This window comes from Odocoileus virginianus, chromosome 30, assembly GCF_023699985.2.
Source record: "Odocoileus virginianus isolate 20LAN1187 ecotype Illinois chromosome 30, Ovbor_1.2, whole genome shotgun sequence".
Classification (NCBI taxonomy): Eukaryota; Metazoa; Chordata; class Mammalia; order Artiodactyla; family Cervidae; genus Odocoileus; species Odocoileus virginianus.
The window spans coordinates 19,889,124-19,913,690 of NC_069703.1; the positions used below are offsets into that span (position 1 = coordinate 19,889,124).

The 24,567-nt window shown below is 43.2% G+C and overlaps 1 protein-coding gene across 1 annotated transcript in view; it reads right to left on the reverse strand.

The window, feature by feature from the left end:
* Positions 1-1,094: 1,094 nt before the first annotated feature.
* The window catches only part of MREG (melanoregulin), a 68,788-nt gene continuing 45,315 nt past the window's right edge, over positions 1,095-24,567 (reverse strand). The window contains exons 3-5 of the mRNA XM_070458619.1: positions 5,586-5,676; positions 4,319-4,482; positions 1,095-3,068 (exon numbers count right to left, since the gene is read on the reverse strand). Coding sequence (XP_070314720.1) covers positions 2,934-3,068; positions 4,319-4,482; positions 5,586-5,676 — 390 coding nt within the window. The 3' untranslated portion in view covers positions 1,095-2,933. The remainder of the gene's footprint in view (positions 3,069-4,318; positions 4,483-5,585; positions 5,677-24,567) is intronic.

Genomic DNA, 24,567 nt, shown 5'->3' on the forward strand with positions numbered 1-24,567 from the left:
CAGGGTGCATGAGCTTCGGTAGTTACGGCTCTCGGGTTCAACTGTCCCGTGGCACGTGGGGATCTTCCGGGACCGGGGGTCGAACTGGTGTCCCTTGCACTGCAAGCTGGATTCTTAGCCTTGTCCTTGAGATCTTTTGATGGTAAAATGTGAATATTCTTATTGGCTACCCATTTATTTTGCCCCTAGAGAGGCCATGTTCCCTCAGCCATCGCCAAATCTCTCTACAGGTACTCTTCAGATCTGGTCACTCATATAATTGTGCCCACTTGGCTTCTGATGGTGAAGCCTGCCACTGGGCCCCTCTTATTCCATCCCCACTGCTACCAGTGAGCTCATTTATGGAACAGCCCATCCTAAGGGATACACCAAGCTTTCAGTGATGTTAGTGACTCCTCACCAAAGCATCCTTTATCACTTTGGTCAATGTGTCCACTCTGCCTTCCTGGGGACCCGTTAAGGAAACAAAAATACTTTTTATTGGTTGTAATTATATTCATGGAATAGGAAATCTCGTGTTCTATCGGCTAAATTACAGCCCCCCTCCCCGCTCTTGCTGCCGAGTCACTTCAGTTGTGTCCACCTCTGCAACCTATGGAGTGCACCTGTCAGACTCCTTTGTCCATGGGATGCTCCAGGCAAGAGAACTAGAGTGGGTTGCCATGCCCTCCTCCAGGGGATCTTCCCGAGCCAGGGATGGAACCCAGGTCTCCTGCATTGCAGGCAGATTCTTTACCGCTGAGCCGCCAGGGAAGTCCCCACCCCCTCGCTTCCTTGGTGCATGTTAAAATAAATAACTATTAATATAAAATTTTCCATCCATCTACCACTTGAAACTGCCCTGCATACACACATGAACCCCTGGATCCTGTTGCTTGTGACTTGTGAAGTGGTCACTTCCGTCACCCTCAAGTCCCTCTCATGGACTTCTCAATGGACCTGAGCACAGACTGGCCCCTTGACTGGCTTTAGAACGACCAGAGGCCCTTAAGCCCATCTCTCTCAGCCTCTTTACCTTTAATTTAAAGGGATTAAGGAAAGAATACCTGTTCCCTCTTTATTCTCGGAAATATAACACACATGCAACTGAAAAGTAAATAGAGAAACCTTTTAATTCTTTGCAATGAAAGTTTCCTGGATAATTCCATGAGTTTTTATAATCGTAGAGACAGTTTTAACCTTACTTATTCATTACCAAAAATAAAGACTATGGTACAATTTATTCTCTATTTCTATAGTTGCAAACAATCTTCTCTATTTTGACATCAGAAAAGGTAGAAAGACAAAACACAAATTCCATGGACAAGGATGAAAACAGTATGATCTTCAAATGTATTTTGTTAATTTATTGTTTCTTTTTGGTTTTGTTTGTTTGTCTCACTGTATGTTTATCTTGCAAGAGCCTACAGAAGTGAGAGAAAATATCTGCAGGCTAATTTTAAACAACATGAGAGAGGTATTAAGAACTAAACAAAATAAAAATGTATTATTTATTTTAAAAAATAAAACTTTTTGTTTACTTATTCAACTATGAAAAATTTTCCTGAAACATGTCAGTTAATTGGTCTGCAATGCACTCATAAATCGATAACATGGATCTCTTCTAACAAATATTTTAAACAAAGTATTCACTACCAAAAGAGCTAGTTGGGGGAGGGAAATCTTCAAGTCACAATCCCCTGCACAGACTACATACAAGTTACTTTTAAACTTGAAGTCAGAAAAGCAAAATCTGTAAAAGTAAGAATATTACCATTGTTTTCAGCAATCTACTGATAAACCTGAAAAGCTCTTTTCAATACAATGAACCCTGATTTCACGGCAAGCTCCTTGCTTAAGGGGCTATTAACTTTTGAAGCTGAGCTGCTCAACCTGTGGCAAACTGTATTGACAGAAATGCTCCATTCTGAAAATCATCTTCAGGATGGAAGAAAGTCCATCAATGACTTTCTTCAATGCAACATGGCCTACAGAGTTGCAAATATACACGCGAGGACTCTGGGCAGGTCTAACTCTCAGTCAATAAGCTGGAAACAGGCTAAAGAGAAGACAGTGAAGGTCAAATATCCCCGATAAAATATCAGGCAGGGGCTTGTGGACCAGAGCTGGACACTATGCAAAAATGAGGTAACCAGATATCACTAACGTTAAAAATTTGAGATGCCTGTACCATAACTGAAGACAGAGCTTTTTACATGGAGTTCTACTTGAGATCATTCTACTTAGGACTCCCTCCTGAGCAGCACTCCTAGATATTTCTATTATTTGGTACACCTAAACTTCTGGATATTCTCCAATTGATGCTCAAAACACCTCCAAGGTTCTGTAGGTGCTCCAAAATCAAGGAAGGTCACATCATGCCTGGTAGTGTTTTGGTGTTAGCCTGTATTATATAACAGTTATTTAAAAATTAGTAATCCATATTTGGGCTCAATGATGGCTCCAGTAATCTTATTTTATTAACTGGAATATCCCATTCTCCCAATAGGATCAGTGGTCAGAGCTCATTATACAACCAAAACCAAAATGGGGGCTGCTGCTGCTAAGTCACTTCAGTCATGTCCAACTCTGTGCAACCCCGTAGATGGCACTAGGCTCCTCTGTCCCTGGGATTCTCCAGGCAAGAATACTGGAGTGGGTTGCCATTTCCTTCTCCAAAATGGGGGCAATAGAATCTAATCACCCATGATAAAACAGCCCACTGACCAACTCTCTGATGCAAGATCACCAGGATGTTTCAATGCAACCTCAACATTTCATAAGAGTTTCATGATGACCAGCTATCCAAACTCTTAGGTTTTAGCAGGATTCAAAATCCTTTTTCTCTTAGCTAGCTCTCTTCTTGCTCATTCTCATCTGCACACATTTGCCCAACTTTGGTTGGTTGTTGAGGTCCAGTGGAAGAATTCCCATTCTGCCTCGAAGCTTCTCCTTTAGGGACTTGGAAAAGGAAAGTAGTGCAGTTCTTTCTGGCCATCTGCCAGGCACGGGACCCCAGCCTTCTTGGGGTAAGTTCGACTGGCAATTTTAAAGAACTCTTCTGCAGCATCAAGTGCAATGAGACGGTCCTGCCAAAAAATTAAAAACAAAATTGTCAAAATGGAAACAAAGCCATGTCTGTGGCAAAATTCATCTAAAAAGCACATCCATCTAGAAATAACAATGAGTGAGTAAAACATTTATTAAATATTTCTCAACAAATTTAGAGACACTCCTTAATCACTTACATTCTCAGGAAACATTCCCCTGCTCTTAAGAGTCTTTTCAAATCATTTTTCAATCTTAGGCTGTATACCCACTATTTCTCACATCTCTTTGATCTAAAAACAGTTCAAAAAGCTGACTGCACAACAAAATTGGCTGAAAAATACAGATGCTTGAACTACAACCCAAGTCTCAACTGGTCTAAGCATATTCCAGAAACCTGAATTTTAAAAGCCCTCCAAATGATTATGATGTGCTGGCCACTGGACACCAAGGCATAAGATGTCAGCACCATCTGCCACACCTCATACCATGGTGAAGTTCATGGGGTCAGAATGATGAGTAAGTATATGGACTAAGAGAGAAGCAAAAATTTAAAGCAAAATCAGGAACCTAAATGTCCATCAATAGAGGACTGGATAAAGAAGATGTGGTTCATCTATTCAATGGAATATTACTCAGCCATAAAAAGGAACAAAATCGGATCATTTGCAGAGACGTGGATTGACCTAAAGGCCTGTCATTCAGAGGGAAGTAAGTCAGAAAGAGAGAAACAAATATTATATACGAATGCATGTATGTGGCATCTAGAAAAATGGTACAGAAGGTCTTATTTGCAAACAGAAATAGAGACAAAGATACAGAAAACAAATGTATGGACACCAACAAGAGGGAAAGGGGAGTGAGTGGGGTGAACTGGGAGGCTGAGGTTGACGTATATACACTATTGATACTATTCATAAAATAGATTAACTAATAAGGGCCTATGGTATAGCTCAGGAAACTCGACTCAGTGTTCTACCAACACAACATTTTAAAGCGACTATGTGAGATAAGCTGCTTCATTCGTGTCTGACTCTGTGCAACCCTATGGACTATAGCCTGCCAGGCTCCTCTGCCCATGGGATTCTCCAGGCGAGAATACTGAAGTGGGTTGCCATTCCCTTCTCCAGGGGATCTATCCAACCCAAGGATAGAATCTGGTCTCTGAAATCTTCTGGATGGCAGGTGGATTCTTTACCATCTGAGACACCCTCCAAGAGGACAAAAGCATCTATACTCTAATAAAAATTAATTTTTAAAAATTACCCAAAAAAAGCAGATGGACACTTACCATAACAAAGAGATATCTCTCCGAGAGCTCCCAACTGGTTGGGAAAATACTGGTCTCTTCAGCCAGTCTCAGCAGTATTTCCCGAGCTTTCCTTGTGTTTTCAGAATCACTGATGGTGCTGAGTTTTGTCACTGCCAACAAAGAGTCTGCTTCTCTTTGAAAACCTGTGTAAAGAAATTAAACCCTCATGTGAAGCAGTCACGAGGAGACAACAGACCTGCAAGGGGTGAGGGGACCCGTCGATGCTTCGGAGCAAATGCGAGAAAACTGAAGCCCACTCCCTTTGCCGCCCGGCAGCTCAGTGGGGTTGGTCGGGTCTTTAATTAAAATGCTTTTGCGGTTTCTTTGTATCAAATTCTCTTTGCTAACTTTTCCCTCCAAGTTAAGCCTCTGCTACTCATCCACTGACTGCCTGCCACCCCCTTTATCAGTTTGGAAACCCTCCTCCCCTTCCCCACCTCCTCCCCTGTCCCCAGAATTCCTACTTGCCCCCTCAACCTGCAAACTGGTCATCTTCGGGTCCACACTCCTCCAAGCCCAGATTCCTTCCCCCAGAGCGATATTGTTGGTTGGCTAAATTACTTGTACAAAAGTCTAAAAGACTCACAGATTTAATACAAGCGTAATGTAAGTAACAGGGGACAGCAACTTGGTACCCACATTTGCAAAGTTATAATGCCAAGGTGTAATGTTCTCTTTCAAAGGAGAAGGACTGAGGACTTCAAAATTGATAAATTTCATTTTTTCTGAACATGAAAACAAGCTTCTTTATCATGTGAGGGCCATATTTACTGAATTACAACCCTGGCAGAATTAAGAAAAATCAATACCCAGTAGCTACTCTTATTAGAGGTATTTGCTGCCTCTCTTACAAATAATATTTCTCCCAATCTGCTCTATCTATAAATCTATGAGTAACTGGCAAATCACTCCATTTAAATCAATCAATGTACAGTGCCCCCCAATTCAATGATCTTGATTAAATGAATGTCCCATATGATTTCACTGCCCTGTGCTACTTGATACTGAAGACAGATGGGGTAACACATGGCAAAATATGTCCTCAAGACAAGGGCTGATGATAAAAGAAACATCAGATGTGTATGCCGGAGGATACAGAGAGGATGGCATTGGGAAAACAATTAGTACACAGTAGCGTTAATCAGTCAGTCACCGACATTCCTTTTATAAAAACCAGGCTGGAGAAAGTAAAGAGGAATAGCCACAACTGGTATTTTTGCCATTTTATAATCACTTTTAGACTCACCTAAATCTTCTAAAATGCGTTTCCATCTACCTCTCACTTCCCTTCGAATCTGCCGCAGGGTGTAGATATCATAATTGAGTTTTTGCCACTCCTGTAGGAAAAATTAAAGTTCAGTTTTATTTTTACACTTTGGCCTAAATCTCTATCTAATTCCCAAAGTTAACTTGTTAATGCATGTGGTTCTCCCCTTCACTAATCTTCAAGGCATATCCCAAAAGGAAGAAGGAGTTGGGTGAGATGAAGTCAGCAGAAATACATCACCTCCATGTCTGGAATATCATGTACCAGGTGACGTAACACATCTCAGAAACTATCCTAATTAATGTCTTCACATTATCTAATTTCCCAACTACAGTGATAGCATCTATAAAGTGGGGATAACAACAGTGAATATTCCATTCAAGAATGTTATAAAGATTGAAGGTATAAAAAAAAAACTTTTATATATAAAATATCTGCATACGTTTATATATAAAATACCTGCGCACAGTATTACTAAAGACTTTTTATAGATAAATAAACTGACACCCAGAAAGTTTACCTAGCTAATACAATATCATCCAACTAATAGGTACTGGAATTGGTATTTGAACCCAGGTCTGACTCAGAACTTTCTGAGAAAAAATGACACCAAAAGAATTTGTATCTTCCTTTGCTATCAGAATACAGTGGAGTTGGGAATCCCAAGTTTCTTGATTTCCAGCCAATGTTTCCTTTATCGTATTACAGCATTGCTCTTTCATTTATATTCCCAAGACAGGATAAACTTTCAAGCACTCAGCAGAACTATTAAAAGGTTATCTTTCTGAATACTTCAACCTTATGGGTAGTAGGTCATCATTGGTGTTGTTCAGTCACTGAGTCATATCCGACTCTTTGCAACCCCATGGATGCCAGGCATCCCTGTCCTTCACCATCTCCTGCAGCTTGCTCAAACTCATGTCCATTGAGTTGGTGGTGCCATCCAACCATCTCATCCTCTGTAATCCCCTTCTTCTGCTGCTGTCAATCTTTCCCAGCATCAGGGTCTTTTCTAATGAACCGGCTCTACACATCAGGTGGCCAAAATATTGAGCTTCAGCTCCTCAAACAGAACTTAAATCTTTCAGGAACATTAGAATCTTTACTGAGCTACGGATTTCTTTTAAACACCATGGAAATGTGTTTTCAAGGAGCCTTATCTATATGGAAAATTCATTTTATAGAGTATATCTTTTCTGCTTTGCAAGAAATTAGTCACACAATTATGCTAAAGTACAGCTTAAAAGAGCATCATTCTAAATGCTCAAGTTGAGACTCAGATTATATGGTATTTTGACTCCTCTAACTGAAAACATTTCAGTGATGCCAGGCTTGCCTTGCTCATCCCTAATCAACTTTCATGACTGGTTAAGAGAAATCAATTTAGCTGCTATTCCCAAACATTTATAGATACCACTCTAAGAAAGAAAAACTAGCAGAATAAAGCAGATTTGGTTATGACTGCATTTTAAATCTTGTATCTGAAGGTACAAAGCCATCAGAAGGTCATGGATTTCACAAACTATAGTTCAAAAAGATACATGGAGCCCTATGTTCACAGCAGCACTATTCACAACAGCCAAAACATGGACACAACCTAAACGGCCATGGACAGAGGAAGGGATAAAGACGATGTGGTACATGTATACAACAGAACACTACTCAGCCATTAAAGAGAATGAAATAATGCCATCTGCAGCAACATGGATGGACCTAGAGACTGTCATACTAAGTGAAATAAGTCAGAAAGAGGGACAAATACTCTCTGGTATCACTATATGTAGAATCTAAAATATGACACAAATGAACCTATCTATGAAACAGAAACAAAACTGTGGACACAGAGAACAGACTGGTGGTTGCCAAGGAGAGGGGAGCGGGACGGGATGGATTAGGAGTCTGGGGTTAGCAGATGCAAACTGGTATATAAAGAATGGATGAACAAGGTCTTACTGTATAGCACAGGGAACTATATTCAACATTTCGTGATAAACCATAATAGAAAAGAATATGAAAAGGAATGTATAGATATATAATGAATGAACTGCTTTGCTGTACTGCAGAAATTAACACAACATTGTAAATCAACTGCACTTCAATAGAACTGTTTTAAAAGGTCATGAATTTCAGCTGTTTTTCATTAGTCAGGAATTGGTGAGTCTGAATCCACTTGCCTGGTCCTCTGTTTTTGATCAAAGGTGTGTATGCACATGCATATGCATGAGTGTGCAGGGACTGGAGTCAGGGAGAAGCCTGTGACACAGGAGGGCAACGTTAGCTGGGTCATCTCAGAAATGTGCAGTCCACACCATGTCCTGAGCACCATGTTAAAGCGCTCCTATCCAACGCCCTACAGACCGTCTAAGTATTCAGTACAGCACTGCCATTTTCACCGGATGTGTCATTCAGTATACACAGCATCTTGGAAAAAAGCGCAAAGGGTTTGAATTCCAGTTCCATTCTCACTAACAGCCTAACTTTGGGCAGGTTCATAAAGTGACACAGCATGTCACTGGCCTAATCTGCAGTATGGGATAATAATACTGCCTTCCTCTCGGGCTTATTATGAGGATCAAATGCTTTAATGCAAGCCCTGAAAACAGAGCTTGGTGCACGTTCTCCTCCAAAGCAGTGGAGGCACAGCTAAGAAACAATATTCCAAGACTCGGGATGATTTCCATTACAAGGACTGAGGGTATTATACATGACATGAGGCAGAACCTCATCGGTGAGGACCTTCAGAAAAACATTTCTCTGTTCTTGACATCAGGTAGGATTTTGCTTTCCCCCAAAATTATTTCACTGTTTTGAGCACTGAATTTTTATAACTGATCGGTTTCCATGCTTTCCTGAAAACATAGAGTCCTATCATGGAAAATGTACAGAATCTTGTAAACATTTTTGAATTATCAGAAATTTTTACCACTTTTTATATCTTTTTTTTTTCCTCTTTTCTAGTTTGTGCTCTCTCATTGTAGTTTCATGTGAGTTAACTTAAGTCCTTTATGATTTAAAAAAAGATTATAAATATATAAAAGATTACACAGAGTAGCGCTGTGCTTATTCTCAATGAAACTGACCCTCCTTGCCAGACTAAGTGACAAGTGATCAGAGTCCTATTCATGCTTGATAGAGACCCACCCAATCAATTCGCAAGTAAGACACTTATTACATTCACATAACCTTAAATTATCTAACAAACCACTAGGTGGCTTCATTACATTGCAATGGAAAGTCTCTGCTAATTTTTCTTTAGCTACTTGGGCTTATGGTCAGAACTTATGTCCTGAATTAAGTGTAGCCAAATCTCTCTTTTTCAGACACACATTCATCATTGGGTAATCCAGGCTTCAGATTTTTTTTTAATCTTTCTTTTCTTGCTGTCCATTTGTCGATTATTTTGCTATTCCTAAACACTAACACTTAATGTTACACAAACTCATTCCATTTCACTGTCTGTTCCTCTGATAAACTGTCAAGGAGAAGCAACAATGCAACATTTGTAAATCTGCTGAGGATGGATACATGTGATAAGTGCCTGCTAAGATTAACAGAATGAAACTGTGCATTTCATAAATCCACATTATCCACTGTCTTCTTTTGACATAATAGTCATGGATAATCATATATGAAAGCATCTGAAAGCTCTGTGCAAAACTTAAAGCTCTAAAACCAGAAGTAACTTGGGCAGAGTTTTAACAAAGAACTGGTTTTTGAAAAAAACAAATGATAAGAGGGGATTTGAATTTCTTTTTAATATATGATCCCAAAGAACAGAATCTAAATGTAGCAAATAAGAAACGGTGATGAACAAAATCTTACCCACAACTAAAGAAACTAACTCCTTTATTCCTTAGTATTACAGAAAACGAGTCTTATGATACCCTTCTACATTGTAAAAATTGCACCAGTTTTCTTCAGATAAATAACTTGAAAATAACAAGTCAAATATTCTTCACAAGTGACCTGACACTCAAATTTATTAGACATCAAAAGCTAAACTTTTATTTTCTAAAACAATCTTTGTTTACTCATAATTTCCGAAGTAATGCAATGTGCTCATTGTGATGCTGTGGCCTGAAAGTTAAACAATGAGTACATCAGCAGAGGTGTAATCAAAAAAATCATGCAAATTTAATTTCACAAGATATTTAGGAACCAAGTCAAACCCAAAAACATCTGAAAAAGAGCAACTGAAGATACTTAGCTGAATCCTTGAGGTTTTTCTCCTCTCTAGTTGCTGGCCAGATCAGATTAGAGCTGCTAGAGAAGAAGGCTGAGGTCAAACACGAAAAGCAGAGCAAACCACAATCGGCTTCCACCGTCAGGAGCCAGCTCTCATGCAGCTGCTCTTGACCTGGAGCTCTGATTCAAGCTCCAGGGGTCATCTTCTCATACATAAAACATGTTATTCACACTTATTCTGTATTATTGTGAGGTTGTGGATACATGGCACAGTTAAAAAATACTTCTTACTTCTTCCTGGAGATTTGTACATTTAAAGAAACGAACTCTAAAATAGATGACCCATACTTTAAAATCATCTTATACTTTCAGGAGCAACCTCAAAAGAGATTAATTTATTTTTAATTATACAAATAATATAATCACAAAGAGAACAGAGGGCATAAAATGAAAAATTGCTGCATCTACTTGGCTTGAGCTGGGTTATGTGCCAATCTTTGAGCCAGCGGGATATGCTGATTGGCTTATGTTATTGGATTTCAAGCCAAGTATCCCTTCAAAGGATTCTGACTTTGTTGCTCTGAGAGGTGGGTCCCATGCACAGATATTTTAAAATAGTTCCTTATTGGTTCTAATATCTAGCCAGGGTTGAGTTTATTAGCTTAAGCCGATCAGTGTCCTGTTTGAGCTGTGGTGCTGGAGAAGACTCTGTAAGACAGCAAGGAGATCAAACCCGTCAAAATCAGTGCTGAATATCCACTGGAAGGACTGATGCTAAAGCTGAAACTCAAATACTTTTGCCACCTGATACAAAGAACTGACTCATTGGAAAAGACCTTGATGCTGGGAAAGAGTGAAGGCAGGAGAAGGGGACAACGGAGGATGAGATGGTTGGATGGCATCACCAACTCATGGACATGAGTTTGAGCAAGCTCTGGGAACTGGTGATGGACAGGGAAGCCTGGCGTGCTGCAGTCCATGGGGTCACAAAGAGTCGGACACAACTGAATGACTGAACTGAACTGAATCAGTGTCCACTTTTAGAACTGAGAATGTAACTGTTCTCTCCAAAGGAAATTTGGGACAAACTTGATCGATTGATGAGAGAAGGCAAAAACAGGTCTTGGAGAAGCAAACATCAAGCATCTGCTTGTGGCAGACAGATCAGTTACCCCAGGGTCTGCATTATGTCTTTCTTTTTTGCTACTGGAACCCAGATTTTATTTGGGGCTGCAATGTGCCAGCCCCAGGGAACAGATCGTGATCTGTGCAAATGCTAGAGAGAATCTGTGTCCCCACTTGTTCTCCTCCCTTGCAATGAGAGAGAGAGAAAGATGGAACAGCTATATTGCCCCAAGTATCCACATGTATCATACACTGTGTACATCCCTATGGGAATTTCCACTTCAACTCAACATCCACATTAAAAGAAGACTCCATACGACTGTGGCTATAATAACATTAAACATCTAACTCAAGGAACTACAAGGTGCAGAGTAGTCAAATACTTTTACTTGCAAGTGACAGCTTTTTGATAAAATGAAATCTTTGAACATTGTAACTGCTATCTCCTTCCTTTCAACTTTCACCAGTTCGGATCATCTTATGCTACTTTCTATTAAAAATGGAGTTTCCAAAAGATATTAAAAAAAAAATACTGACTGCTTCTCCCATTTCATTTTCTTTCATTCTGCAGGTAGATAAGTAAGAAAAAGACATGTGATATATGGGAGTGGGGGAATATCTGGATTTTAACAAGCCTCTAACAGACTCTCTCGTGCTTGTTTTTCACAGAGAAATGTGAAGTGGATAACACAGACTAGGGTAGTCTTCCAGCTACGGAAGAGCATTCAAAGCTGTTGATGTCAGCCTGGAGGAAGGTTTTTAGTGACACAGGAAAGGGCTTGGTTTCTCAGCCTAGTCATCGTTTTCATCAGGTACTGCATGGAGTCAAAGGTCACAAAAATAGCAGAGATGACTAACACAGGGAATGTAAGAATCAAGGCTTGAAACCTGTAACAAATAAGACCTATGATAAAAAATCTACAAGTTGAAATTTATTAGCAGCAGTTCATGCAAAAGACACGTCCCCTCATCTGGTCCTTTGGCTATGTTGACTTTTTTCAACCTAAGAGGTGGGTGCATTTTTATTTGCTCCTCATAACAAGAACTAATAACTTTATTTATTCCTTGTTCCAGGAAGACTTGTTCGCGTTTGAAAGATCGATACTAGATGGAACTTTCCACCCAGGATGAAGGTTTTCTAAGAGGATGGGCTCTCCATCACTGGAGCTCCGTGTACTTTAGGAGCTGCTGTACTCTAGGGGCTCACTGGTGGCTCAGGCAGTAAGAATCCACCTGCAACGCAGGAGACCTGGGTTCCATCCCTGGGTTTGGGAGACCCCTGGAGGCAAGCATGGCAACCCACTCCAGTATTCTTGCCTCGAGGATTCCCACGGACAGACGAGCCTAGTGGGCTACAATCCATGGGGTTGCAAAGAGTCAGACACAACTGAATGACTAAGCACACAGCACAGTGAAAATACACTATATAATTTATAATTTCTAGAAATGTAACTTCTGTAGGCTGTTTAAACATAATATATTCCTTCTGTGTCACCTGGAAAAATTAGAAAAGGATTTGAAGGCATTTACAAAAAGAGAGAGTCAGACAGACAGTAGACAGATATAAATAGATCATATTGACAGAGTACTTACAACTTCCCAAGTACTACTCTAAGCTCTTTATATGTATTTATTTAGTTAATTCTTATGATATGACATGTATGAGATGGATTTTTTAAAATATTTTAATTTATTTATTTGGATCTTATTTGCAGCAGGCAGGATCTTTAGCTGTGGAACACAAACTCTTAGGTGCAGTGTCTGGGATTTAGTTCCTGGACCAGGGATCGAAACCCTGGCCCCCTGCATTGGAAATGCAAAGCCTTAGCTACTGGGCTACCAGGGAAGTCCCAACGAGATGGATATTATTATAACATTTGAAAAATGAGCAAACTGAGGCTCAGGGAGATGAAGTACTTGCCCAGGTGTACACAGCAGTAGGTAAGGAGCTGGGATTTCTGACCCAGGCAGTCTGGTTGTAGGGCCAACACGCATAGCCACTGTCCACCCTGTCTCTTCAAATGGGAAAGTGGCGGGGTTGGGGGGGAGTTGGCACATGAGCAAGGGAAGAAGGGAGGTAAGGACGAAAAAGCCGGTGATTGGAACAGAGGTCAACCTGAAGGAGGATCTAAGAAAACACAATTAAAATCCTGGAAGGAAAAAGAACTTTTCTAAAAGCTAAGTATTACCAGGCTTTAGGCAAGAATGCAGCCATGCAAGAACATCCTTCTCAAGGGCTGACTCCTGGGAGTCCTTCCTTTGGGGACTTTCGTTCCGCCTCCCCTCCTCAGAGCAGGTGGAAGGACCTCAACCCCCCTCTCCCACACCCTCCTGCTACAGTCATCGGTGAGGAGTGAGATAAAGGCAAAACCACTCCCGTCAAGATGCAGACGGGGTGGGCAGTGAGGGGTGGCAGAAGCCAAGGTCTGAGATCCCGAGGACAGAGGAGAAAAGGTCAGTGTCTGGGACCGGGTTGTGCGTGTCTGCAATGCAGAGAGAGCTGAGAAACTGCCCACGCTCTTCTGAAACTAGGCTTCGGAGCTGAGAAAGGCCCCAAGTTTCTTAGACTCACCTACCTACTGAGTACTTCTTTGCTCTTCCCCTTGAAGCCCCATCACTCATTTCAGAAGGAGACGGATCACACTGTCTCCCTTCCCTTGGAAAAGTCCCCGGAAAGCTGGCGGCCCTCTCCTCCCAGGCTTTCGAGATGACTGGGTCACAGGACATCTAATTCAGAAACCCGGCAGGGGCCCCAACGGGCTCACAAGACCAACCACAGTTTCCCTGGCTCACGTGACAGACTTCTTCCTTCCAGAGTGCATCGGCTGGCATCTCTGAACAAAAACACTCGAAAGCTTCAACCCCAGATGCCAAATGCAAGAAATGGAGTTCTGCCAGGAACTAGCTCCCTCTTCCTGAGAGGTCAGAGGGTTTCACTGACGCACTACCAGGACGCCCTCCCCATTACCCTGCTTCCTCTAATGTCGCGTGGTTCTACACCCTCCCTTCTCGGCCACGTGGCTTCAAAGGGACCTTCCAGAGCCTTCTCTCTTCCTCCTCATCCCCTTACTCATCACCCCCTGGCCGTTAGCTTTTCAGACCTGCTACCCACGCCAAGTACCAGGGTCCGTTCCCCACCTCCTCAGCTCAGGAGTAACCCAACAGGAGTGTCCTTTCCTAAAGCATTGGACACTGATGTGCCCTCCCCATCCCACTTCTTCCCATGCCTCCCCAGGTCTCTACGGGAAAGAAGAAAGAAGCATCTACTAAGTGCCCTTCAGGACACCTCGTGGGGGAGGGTGGACATCAGTCCCCCCATACGGCAGAAGAAAGGTCTGGTCCTTGCCTGGAGTCAGCCAGCAGGAGGTCTAAGGTTCAGACTCACTGATTGCCTCTAAAGTGCTTCCTCCGGCTCCACTTCCTCGCTCTCCTGCCTCCCTCGGCAGGTCCTGTTCCTCCTCTGCCTCTTCCTGGGTGGGCCTCTCCCAAGGCGCTGTGTCGGGTCTTTTCCTTTCCACCTGCCTGGATGATTTCCTCAAACGCCCCCACCTCTGTGGTCACTCCTTCTGGGGCCCTGAGCCCAAGCCTTGGGTCCAGGTCTCCATCGTCCCCTTCCTGCCCGATGCCTCCACATGGATGGGTGGCTGACCCGGCCACTGGACAGAGCCCAGTCTGACTCCCCACCGGCCTCCACCAAGCAAGCGCCGGCGCTCTGACACTCCCAACGTGGCCATCTACCGCTCACTCCCCTTCCAGCCCACCTTCGCATCGCATCCCAATCAGTCACCCAGTCCTGGTCCCTCGGTCTCTGTCACAAGATTCCTCTCTTATCTATGCCCACTGCCTCAGCCTTCATTGGCCTGAACAGCTCCAGTAAAAGTCCCTCTGCTTCCAGAAGCTAACTACTCCAGTCTCCTCCCAACCAGCTATCTTCCTAAAGGTCAGACTGGATCATTTCTTTCACAGAGAACTCCAGTGGGTACCACTTACTGAAAAAGCAGTGTCAGCCCCAGATAGGCTCTCCATCTTGACCCTGTCTGCCTCTGACCACATTCACTCCTGCCCACATCCCACAGTCATCTAAACCCTACCCCGTCTCCCAGACACAGCCAAATACTGCCACCCTGAGAAGCCTTCACCTTTCTCACCAGCTCAACGGAACTGCTGCTTCTTTTGAAATTCCTCAGCCCTTTTATGGGAACTGCTGTAGACTTATTGACTGTCAAGATATTGTCATAGAGGGGTTCCCCAGGTGGCTCGGCAGTAAAGAATCCGCCTGCCAATGCAGGAGACAAGAGACGTGGGTTTGATCCCTGAGTTGGGAAGATCTCCTGGAGAAGGAAATGGTAATCCGCCCTAGTATCCTTGCCCGGAGAATCCCATGGACAGAGTCTGGTAGGCTACAGTCCATGGGGTCACAAAGAGCCTGACACAACTGGGCACACACATTGTCATACAGGCACTACTTGTAATACCTTTTTCACTACTAGATTTTGGACTTTGTGGATACAAGAATCTGGATTCATCCATGCCGTAGAGTCTTCTGCACACAGCAGGCATCCCAGTGGGTTGGCTTAACTCAAAAGAAAATGATAATTCACAGAAAGGCCACCTTCTGCTGATGACTGAATGCCTGCTTTGAATCTAGAAAGCAGCACTAAATGTTATCAGAAAATGCCATATGAGTTCTACTCCATGTGGATTCTGAACAAGGCAGATTTATATAATCAAGATATTTTGATCCCCATATTTTGGGGAAGCAGAATAAATTCAAGAAAGATGAAATAAAACAAAATAACCCATTCACCTCTCCTGCTCTGTGCTGATCAAGCAGGCGATATTTGAAAAGTACTTTTCACATATGTCTCTTTAAATAACAACAGACATTGAGGCTGGACTGTGAGGCAGGCCCTGTTCTGAGCACTCCACATGTGTCCTTGTTTCCATTAGAGAATCTGATGAGCTGGGTTTGTGGATCCTTTTCTAGAGGGTGTTAAGTGAGACCCTAGGAGGTTAAACAACTCAGCTGCGACCTCACAGCTGTTAAGTAGGGAACCTAAAGTTTCCACCCAAGTCTCTTTGACTCCTTAACCCATGCTTCTCCCAGTACCCTAAGCTGCACCAATTAGGCCCAAATTTAGCTCATTCCATGGCCCTTCCCTGTCACCAATGTGGAAACTGGGACACAGAGAAAGAAAGGGAACATAATGCAGAGGCTTTCATTCCCAAAGCAGCTCTGGCAGGGCCACTTGGATTCAGAGGACAGACAGGCCCCGCCCTGCTCTCCACGCACCTCTGACCACACACCCCTCACTGCCCAGGTCCCAGTGCAAGGGGCCAGGGGAGGAAAGAAGAGATTTTGCAGAGGAAGCTCAGAGCTTGATCTTGACAGAGTCAAGGCCACCCACCCAGGACAGGCATCCTCCTCGGGACTATAAAAGCCCATTCTCTCCACCCTCCACCCCACCATGTGTGAGCAGGAGACAGGACTGTCTTTCACTGTTCCTAGACTGCCGCTCCACTCATCAGCCTTCTGCTTCCACCTCGGCCCAAGTGGCACAGATCAGACAAGAAAGTCGGTGTGTTAGAGGAGAAACCGCAGACAGATGAACACTGCCGGAGGAAGTGGCAGGGAGTGGAGGCCAAGGAGGAGCCAGTGCCCGGGGACCTGGCGCTTAGTCCTTGGAGGCTCCAGAATTTGGAGGGCCCTCCAACAGCTCCCACCAAGGCTTGGCCTTATAGAGGCAGGACAGAAGGAGGCAGGGCACAAGCTTTAAATGAATGACGTAGGGGGGCTTCCCTGGTGGCTCGGTGGTAAAGAAACCTCCTGCCAATGCAGGAGATGCAGGTTTGATTCCTGTTCTGGGAAGATCCCACATTCCTCAAAGCAACTAAGCCGTATGCCACATCTATTGAGCCTGCGGTCTAGAGCCCGGGAACCGCAACTATGGAGTCCATGTGCCGCAACTATTGAAGCTGGCATGCCCTAGAGCCCGTGCCCCACAACAGGAGAAGCCACTGCAATGAGAAGCCCGCACACCTCAATGAAGAGTAGCTAGCTATCCCCTCACTGCAACTAGAGAAAAGCCCTTGAAGTGACGAAGACCCACAACAGCCAAAATAAATAAATAAATGAAATTATTTTTTAAAAAGAATGACACAGTTGTTCAGGATACAACATGAACTGGTTAGAACCTAATAGGCCCAAGATGGCAAAAGATTCAACTTCCAGTAGACCTTGAGCCTCGTTACATGCTCATTATAATACATTAGCATATGCTAAATGACACACCCATCAGCCCCATGACAGTTCCAAGGCCACGTATAAAAGTGGGCAGTGGCCCGATTCCTGGAAATCTCTGCCTCTGCCCCAAAATAGTTGGGATAATCCCCCCAATCATTAGCCTACGAAATTACCCAGCCCATAGAAACTAACCAACCCCACATCTCATGGCCTCATGCCTTCTGAGATGGCCCAAACTCTGTCTGTGGAGTGTGTCTCCCCTGAATGGACCTGCTTTCCCTCTTAGCTCTCAGGGCAGAGCCCTCCTGCCTGCCCATTGGTGTCTTTCATAAGCGTCCTATATCATGGATAATAAATCTACTTCCTGCCTATCACTTGGCCTCTTGCTGAATTCCTTCTGTGCTGAGGCATAAAGAACCTGCTTCATTAATACCTGTGACCAGACGTGGGGTTTCCATTCTTTTTTTTTTTTTTTAATATTTATTTGGCTGCATCAGGTCTTAATTTGCAGCCTGCAGCATCTTTAGCCAACTCTTAGGTGCCGAATCTAGTTCCCCGACCAGAGATCAAACCCAGGTCCCCTGCATTGGGAGCATAGAGTCTTAACCCTGGACCACCAGGGAAGTCCCAGACTGTTTCAACTGGGGGACTGTGGGTTCGAGTCCCCTTCTAAGCCAGAGACTGTGGGTTCAAGTCCCACCTCATGTGAGGCTGAATTCCAGTCCGTTCCAAAGGAGAGAAGTTAGAAGACTGGGCTCGAGTTCCAGCTGAAGTGAGCCTGGGTTCGGGTCCCAATCTGAAGTGTGTAGTTTCATTACTGCTTCAGCCTAGACATCTCGCTACTCTGGAACACCCGCTCCACACCAGACCTATCAGTCAGTAACTAAGGCCTAAGGAAAGGAGCCTTTTCAGTTGGGAAGGTCAAACTCTGATGAGGTTCTCTCTCCCCCAGCCTCCTCAGACCCACCAATCCAGTGAGATAAGAACAAGCTTCTGGGGACGTTCCTGGTGTTCCAGTAGTTAGGACCTCACCTTCCAATGCAGGGTGTGCAGATTCAATCCTTGGTCAAGGAGCTAAGACCCCACATGCCTTGTGGCCAAAACAAACAAACAAACACAATTGAAAGGAGCAATATTGTAACAAATTCAATAAAATTTAAACTTTTAAAATAGTCCACATCAAAATAATCTTAAAAAAAAATAAAGCTCATTTAAAAAAAAAAAAAAGAAGGAACAAGCCTCTGACACAGGTTTGCATCCCTGAGCAAACTCTGGGAGATAGTGAAGGACAGGGAAGCCTAGCATGCTGCAGTCCATGGGGTCACAAAGAGTCTGACACAATTGAGCAACTGAACAACTCCTTCCTACTGACCTTCCAGAGCCATCTACTTGCCTTTTCCCTGAATCCCAGAGAAAGCTGGGCCTTAGCTGGGTAAGCTTGCTGCACTGTCCACCAGGCTCTGAGACCCCCCACCCCAGATGCTCTAATTAACAGGAGTCCCCAGCCTCCAGGCCGCAAAGCAGTACCTCCTGTCAGATCAAAGGTGGCATTAGATTAGAAATAAAGTGCACACTAAATGTAATGCACTTGAATCATCCCCAAACCATCCCCCCATCCCTGGTCTTTGGAAAAATTGTCTCCCATGACATTGGTTCCTAGTGCCAAAAAGGTTGGGGACCTCTGCTCTAATATTAAAAGATAATAAAGTGAAACTTGCCCAAGGTCTGGCAGTTTGGGCGGTTTGACCTGACCTACCAGACAGAGCCTTAAACCCCAAATAGCATCCTGCAGTTCCTGCCGGAGGCACCATGGAAAAGTACATCCTGAGATGGTTGGATGGCATCATTGACTCAATGGACATAAGTCTGAGCAAACTCCAGGAGATGGTGAAAGACAGGGGAGTACTGCAGTCCGTGGGGTCGCAAAGAGTCAAATACGACTGAGCTACTGAACCACCACCACCCCTGGTTGCTAATGTAGATTCACTGCCCTCTGCGAGCTCTTGTGTCAAGACCTAGAACCAGGGCTAGAAGTCTGACCCAGAACAAGTCAAATGTAAGTACCAAGTAATGCTTTTCCAACTCTCCCTGCTTATTTATATTCCGCAGTTCTGCTGGAGTTCTGGAAACAGACTGCCTTGCAGCCAGTGGCCACTGACCTAATTCTTGTATCTGGTTTAAACCAGATTAAGCCAAGGGATAGCTTGCAGCTCCGGCTGTGGATGGATGCCAGCAAAGCCACGGATGGGGCTGTTAAGCAAAGAGATTTCAAGTCAGTCTTGTCGAATTTGGGGGGTTCCAGTCCACACACAGTTTTAGTGATGGGAGAAGGGCTCCACTCAGGAGGCGATCTGGCCAACACGGTCAGTGGAAAGAACTGGGCCTCGGTGTTTTCCTGTGACACTGCAACTCCTAATCAGTTCTGCTGCTCAGGTCACGGCAAGAAAGAGACAATTAGTTGTTGTCACTAAAGGCAAAGGATAATAAGTCAATTCCTGTGCATAGAGTGGAAAGGGGGGCTTGAATTTCTGGGCAAGACAGAAACAGTCAATTACTTGAAGTGTGTGCCGTCAAGGAAGGCAGCATCTTCTAAGTCCCGAGGCAAGCCTGGATGTAACAATGGATTGTCTGCATGCACAGTCTAGAGAGCATCGCAAAGGTCAACCCCCAACCCTCAGCCTCTAGCCCTGGGCTGTGCAATATCATAGCTGCTGGCCATACCTGGGAGTCAGCACCTTCAGTGAGGCTCATCCAAATGGAAAGATGCTGTATAAATGTAAATACATGCTGAAGAGTGGCAGTTTGCAAAAGGCCACCTCTCTATCCAGACCTTACAGAAAACGTTCCTGTGTGGGTCCACAGAACTGCAGGTTCTTTCCAGGTGACGGTCGGGGGCGAAGTCACTGCCCCATCATTGGTAGTGTCTTTCACTCTCTAAAAATGCTTTTGTACCATAATCTCACTGAACTGATTCCTATACCTGGACAAACATCATACTACTTTCAAAGACCTCCAAGGCAACAGAAAAATATATAATTTGACTAAATAAAAACCTGAAACTTATTCACAGAGAAAAAGTAATAACATTAAAAAGGCAGGTAACATAGTGGAAAAAGCATTTGATACAAGTATGGCGTTTAGTCACTCAGTCGTGTCCGACTCTTTGCGACCCCATGGACTGCGCCCACCAGACTCCTCTGTTCATGGGACTTCCCAGGCAAGAATACTGGAGTGGGTTCCCATTTCCTTCTCCACTGATACAATATAGCGAGGGATGAATATAGAAAGAACAATTATACTGAAGAAAAGAAGCCATGGATAGATAATTCATGAAGGGATTAATTACGAAATAATTATCTACCCTTCAAGAATTCTCAATGAAACAATAAATTTTGTCTTGCTGTTGTCTAGCCAAATTGTATACGGGCTTCCCTGTGGCTCAGATGGTAAAGAATCTGCCTGCGATGCAAGAGACCTGGGTTCGAGCTCTAGGGTGGGAAGATTCCCTGGAGAAGGGCACGGCAACCCACTCTAGTATTCTTGTCTGGAGAATCCCATGGACAGAGGAGCCTGGAGGGCTACAGCCCACAGGACTGCAAAGAGTCGGACACGACTGACCAACTAACCAACCCTTACTAAGCCTTACATTTAGCCAAATTATCTATTAAAAATAAAAGAAAATGGGAACATCCAGTGCTGGGAAGGGTGTGGTGAAAGGAGCTCTTTTGTATTAAGACTGAGAGTTATGGAATTGGTGTTACTTTATTTTTTTCACAGATAAAACTATTTGGCAGTATATATCAGAGTATATAAAAAAGGATAAAATCTTTAATCTATGAATTCCAGTTTGAAGAATCTAGCCTAAGGAAATAATCTCAAATGCAGAAAAGGTCAATGCAAATAATGTGCTTTACAGCACTAATTAAAAGGTGATGGATGAAAAAAAGACTTAAATGATACATTAGTGATTAGGGTTAAAGCAGACTATATATATTTATCATAACATATTTTTGAAACAATAGTGTATATATTCACATTAGTATATATACATTATAGACATCCATGTATATATATACACACAATATATAAGTGTATATACATAATATATAATACATATATGCATATGTATGTATAGTCTATATACATAATATATATAAATATATAGACTATATATTATGTATATATATACATAATATATAAACTATACATAATATTATGTATATATGTAATATTATGTATAGTGTATCTAACATTATATATATATATATATAGTCTCCCTTCTGGAGAAGGGAATGACAAATATTCTTGCCTGGAGAATTCCATGGACAGAAGAGCGTAAATACATACATGTCTGTGCATGTCTATATATATGTATATTTTGTCTCAAAAAAGCAAAAGAAAAATGCAATAAAGTAGTATAATAGCATTTAATCTAAGGATAAGATTATGTATAGATGATTTTTTCCCTATATGTTCCAAATTTTCCATAATGATCATGTACTGCTTTTATATTCAGAATAGAAACTTTAAAATCCCCAAGGATTATTTTTATTGATTGTTATTATTTTTAATTATTTCCTTTATTAACCTAACCAAGTATCTAATTGCTTCAAAAATAGAAAAATCTAGCTATGGATATTACCGTAAGTCGAATTTATTTTTAAAAGTATTTCCCATGCTCTGGATTGCAATGCACAGACCTTAGGTCACCTGATTTCAATGAATTCTGTTGAACTGAAAAGCCTGTCAATAAGTCTGCAAGTTCCTGTGCCTGTTACAATATTTAGCTGAAAACACTGTTGCTTCTGTGGGCATTTACTCTGAATTCAGGATCTCTGCCAGCTTCAAAGAGGTGGAGGAAAGGGGGGAAAGAGCAAGGACAAGATGATAACCCGGAAGGGGGTGGCTGGTACATGCAAAACTCAGCAGAGCCGGGCAGAGAGACAGCAGAAAGGAAGGAAGGAGAGAAAGTAGGAAGTTGTCACTTGCTTTGAAAAACTAACAACCCCCCAAATCTGAAAGTTTTCTATTTTTTTTAATGAAAATACTTCTCATTATAGTGCTAACCCTTTCTGAATGACTCTTTTTCCATACTTTATTACCAGGAACCCAAATTATAATTGTCCTTCCTTTATTTGAAAGCTGCCAAGCTGCTTTTATTTCTGCTTGACCCTGAATAATTCCAGTTTTTTACACCTTCAGGAGTTAAATAGCTGGCCTGTGGTCCATTTACTGGCTGGGTGTGTATGTGTGTGTGTTGAGGGTAGGTGTGGGTAAGCCTCCCCAAAAAAGGAAAGAAGGCAGGTGAGTGCATGCGTGCTATGCTGCTTCAGTCATTTCCGACTCTATGCAACCCTATGGGCTTCCCCAGGTGCTCAGCAGTAAAGATTCTGCCTGCAGTTCATAAGCCACAGGAGACACGGGTTCGAACCCAGGATCGGGAAGATCCCCTGGAGAAGGGCAGGGCTACCCACCCCAATATTCTTGCCTGGAGAATCCCATGGACAGAGGAGCCTGGCAGGCCAGTCCATGGGGTCACAAAGAGTCACACACTACTGAATTGATATCATGGACTGTAGCGTGCCAGGCTCCTCTGTCCATGGGGATTCTCCAGGCAAGAATACTGGAGTGGGTTGCCATGCCCTCCTCCAGGTGATCTTCCTGACCCAGGGACTGAACTCGCTGCATTGGAAGGTGGGTTCTTTACCACTAACACCACCTGGGAAGCCCAAGAAGGCAGGTAAATCTATATGATTTTCTTATCAAGTGAACCTCCAGGTAACTAGACTAACAATATTTGCTAGGAAGGTTTGACTATAGAATACCCTTAGCAGGATGTCTCTGGCCATAGGATGACTTGGACTCAAGACATCAAATATCTTTGGCGTATAGTCCCCGGAGAATGTCACATATCCTACAGAATAATGAGGGGTCATACAACAGAGCTCTTCCATAATTTAAATGCTTTGCACTGTGTGAGGTAACCCCGTGAACCTCGCCTAGTATTCTGAGTCAGGGGTGCATGTCATGTGGGGTACAGGGGGCCCTGGGAGACATTCTCAGTGTCCCAGACTTCTCTCTGCTTCTCCTGAGCCTCTCAATTGTCTGTTTATCATTGAAAGTGCTAGTAAAGCCTGGAGGAGGTGGTGGTTTAGTCGCTAAGTCGTGTCCGACTCTTTGCGACCCTATGAACTGTAGCCTGCCAGGCTCCTCTGTCCCTGAGATTTCCTAGGCAAGAATACTGGAGTGGGTAGCCATTCTCTTCTCCAGGGGATCTTCCTGACCCAGAGATCGAACCTGGATCTCATGCATCACAGGCCGATTCTTTACCAACTGAGCTCTCAGGGAAAGTTTGGTGCTGGATAAAATCTATGATCCGTGTGAATCTGATTTGACAATCTGCGTTCACCCCACCTCTCCCCCCTCACTTGATTCCTACTTTCTAATTTTTCTCTATTTTCATTGTCTACTTCAGACCTGCTCTAAGTGATCTACGTCCTTTTGAAGACATGAACCTGTGAACTGAACCACCACCCAATCACTCGAAGAACATCTCCAGCATATTATACCCCCAGGGACACACGACATGAACCCCTTTCAAAAGAGGCACAAAATGCTTGCTCTGTCACCTGTCAATGATGACAGGGTTCCTATAACAATTGGAAGTTATTATTTAGAGTCAAGCCTTGTCAAACATTTTTCCTTACAATTCCAGTATGTCACCTGCCATCCATGTTTTACTCCCCTACCATCTTCAGCAGAACCCGAAGATGCTGCTCCCCCCACTCAAGTGTTTGGAGATGACTCTGACAAAGCCCCAAGTGTGATGTAATGCCTCCACCTGAAGGCAAAATAATGGCTTAAGTGGAAACAGTCCTGTAATTGCCTGGAAACTCACTGGTTAACACATGGTTTATAATTACCCCAGTCTTCACTGGCTGTCATAGACACATGGATGACCCTTTGCCAAGCCAATTAGGAAGCTGCCTTCATGAATCCTAAATTCGATAGCCATTTCCAGTTTTCCAGACCTCTGCCTTGTCAGTCATCTGCCTGTTTCCTTATCAACATGGCAGGCTTTAATTAATTCAAACAAAGCCCCTAAAACAATCCCTCTGCATTTAAAATTCTCAGAATGAGAAGAGAAAACAGTGGCACCCATCCATGGTAAAATCAACATGTTTAGAAATGCTATTTTTTAAAATGTTGACTAGTCTCACATGACACGTAATTGTATAGGCATTTTTCTAAAGAAAAAATCATCAGGAATTGAAAGCTGTTTTTCACCCGTAAATGAAAAGGCTGAAAAAGTCTGTCAGGTTCCAAAGAGAATGTCTTCTTCCAAAGTATCACCAGGCAGCGGGTGTGGGGAGCCCTCCTCGAGGGGGGTTGGTTATGTGTCCTTGT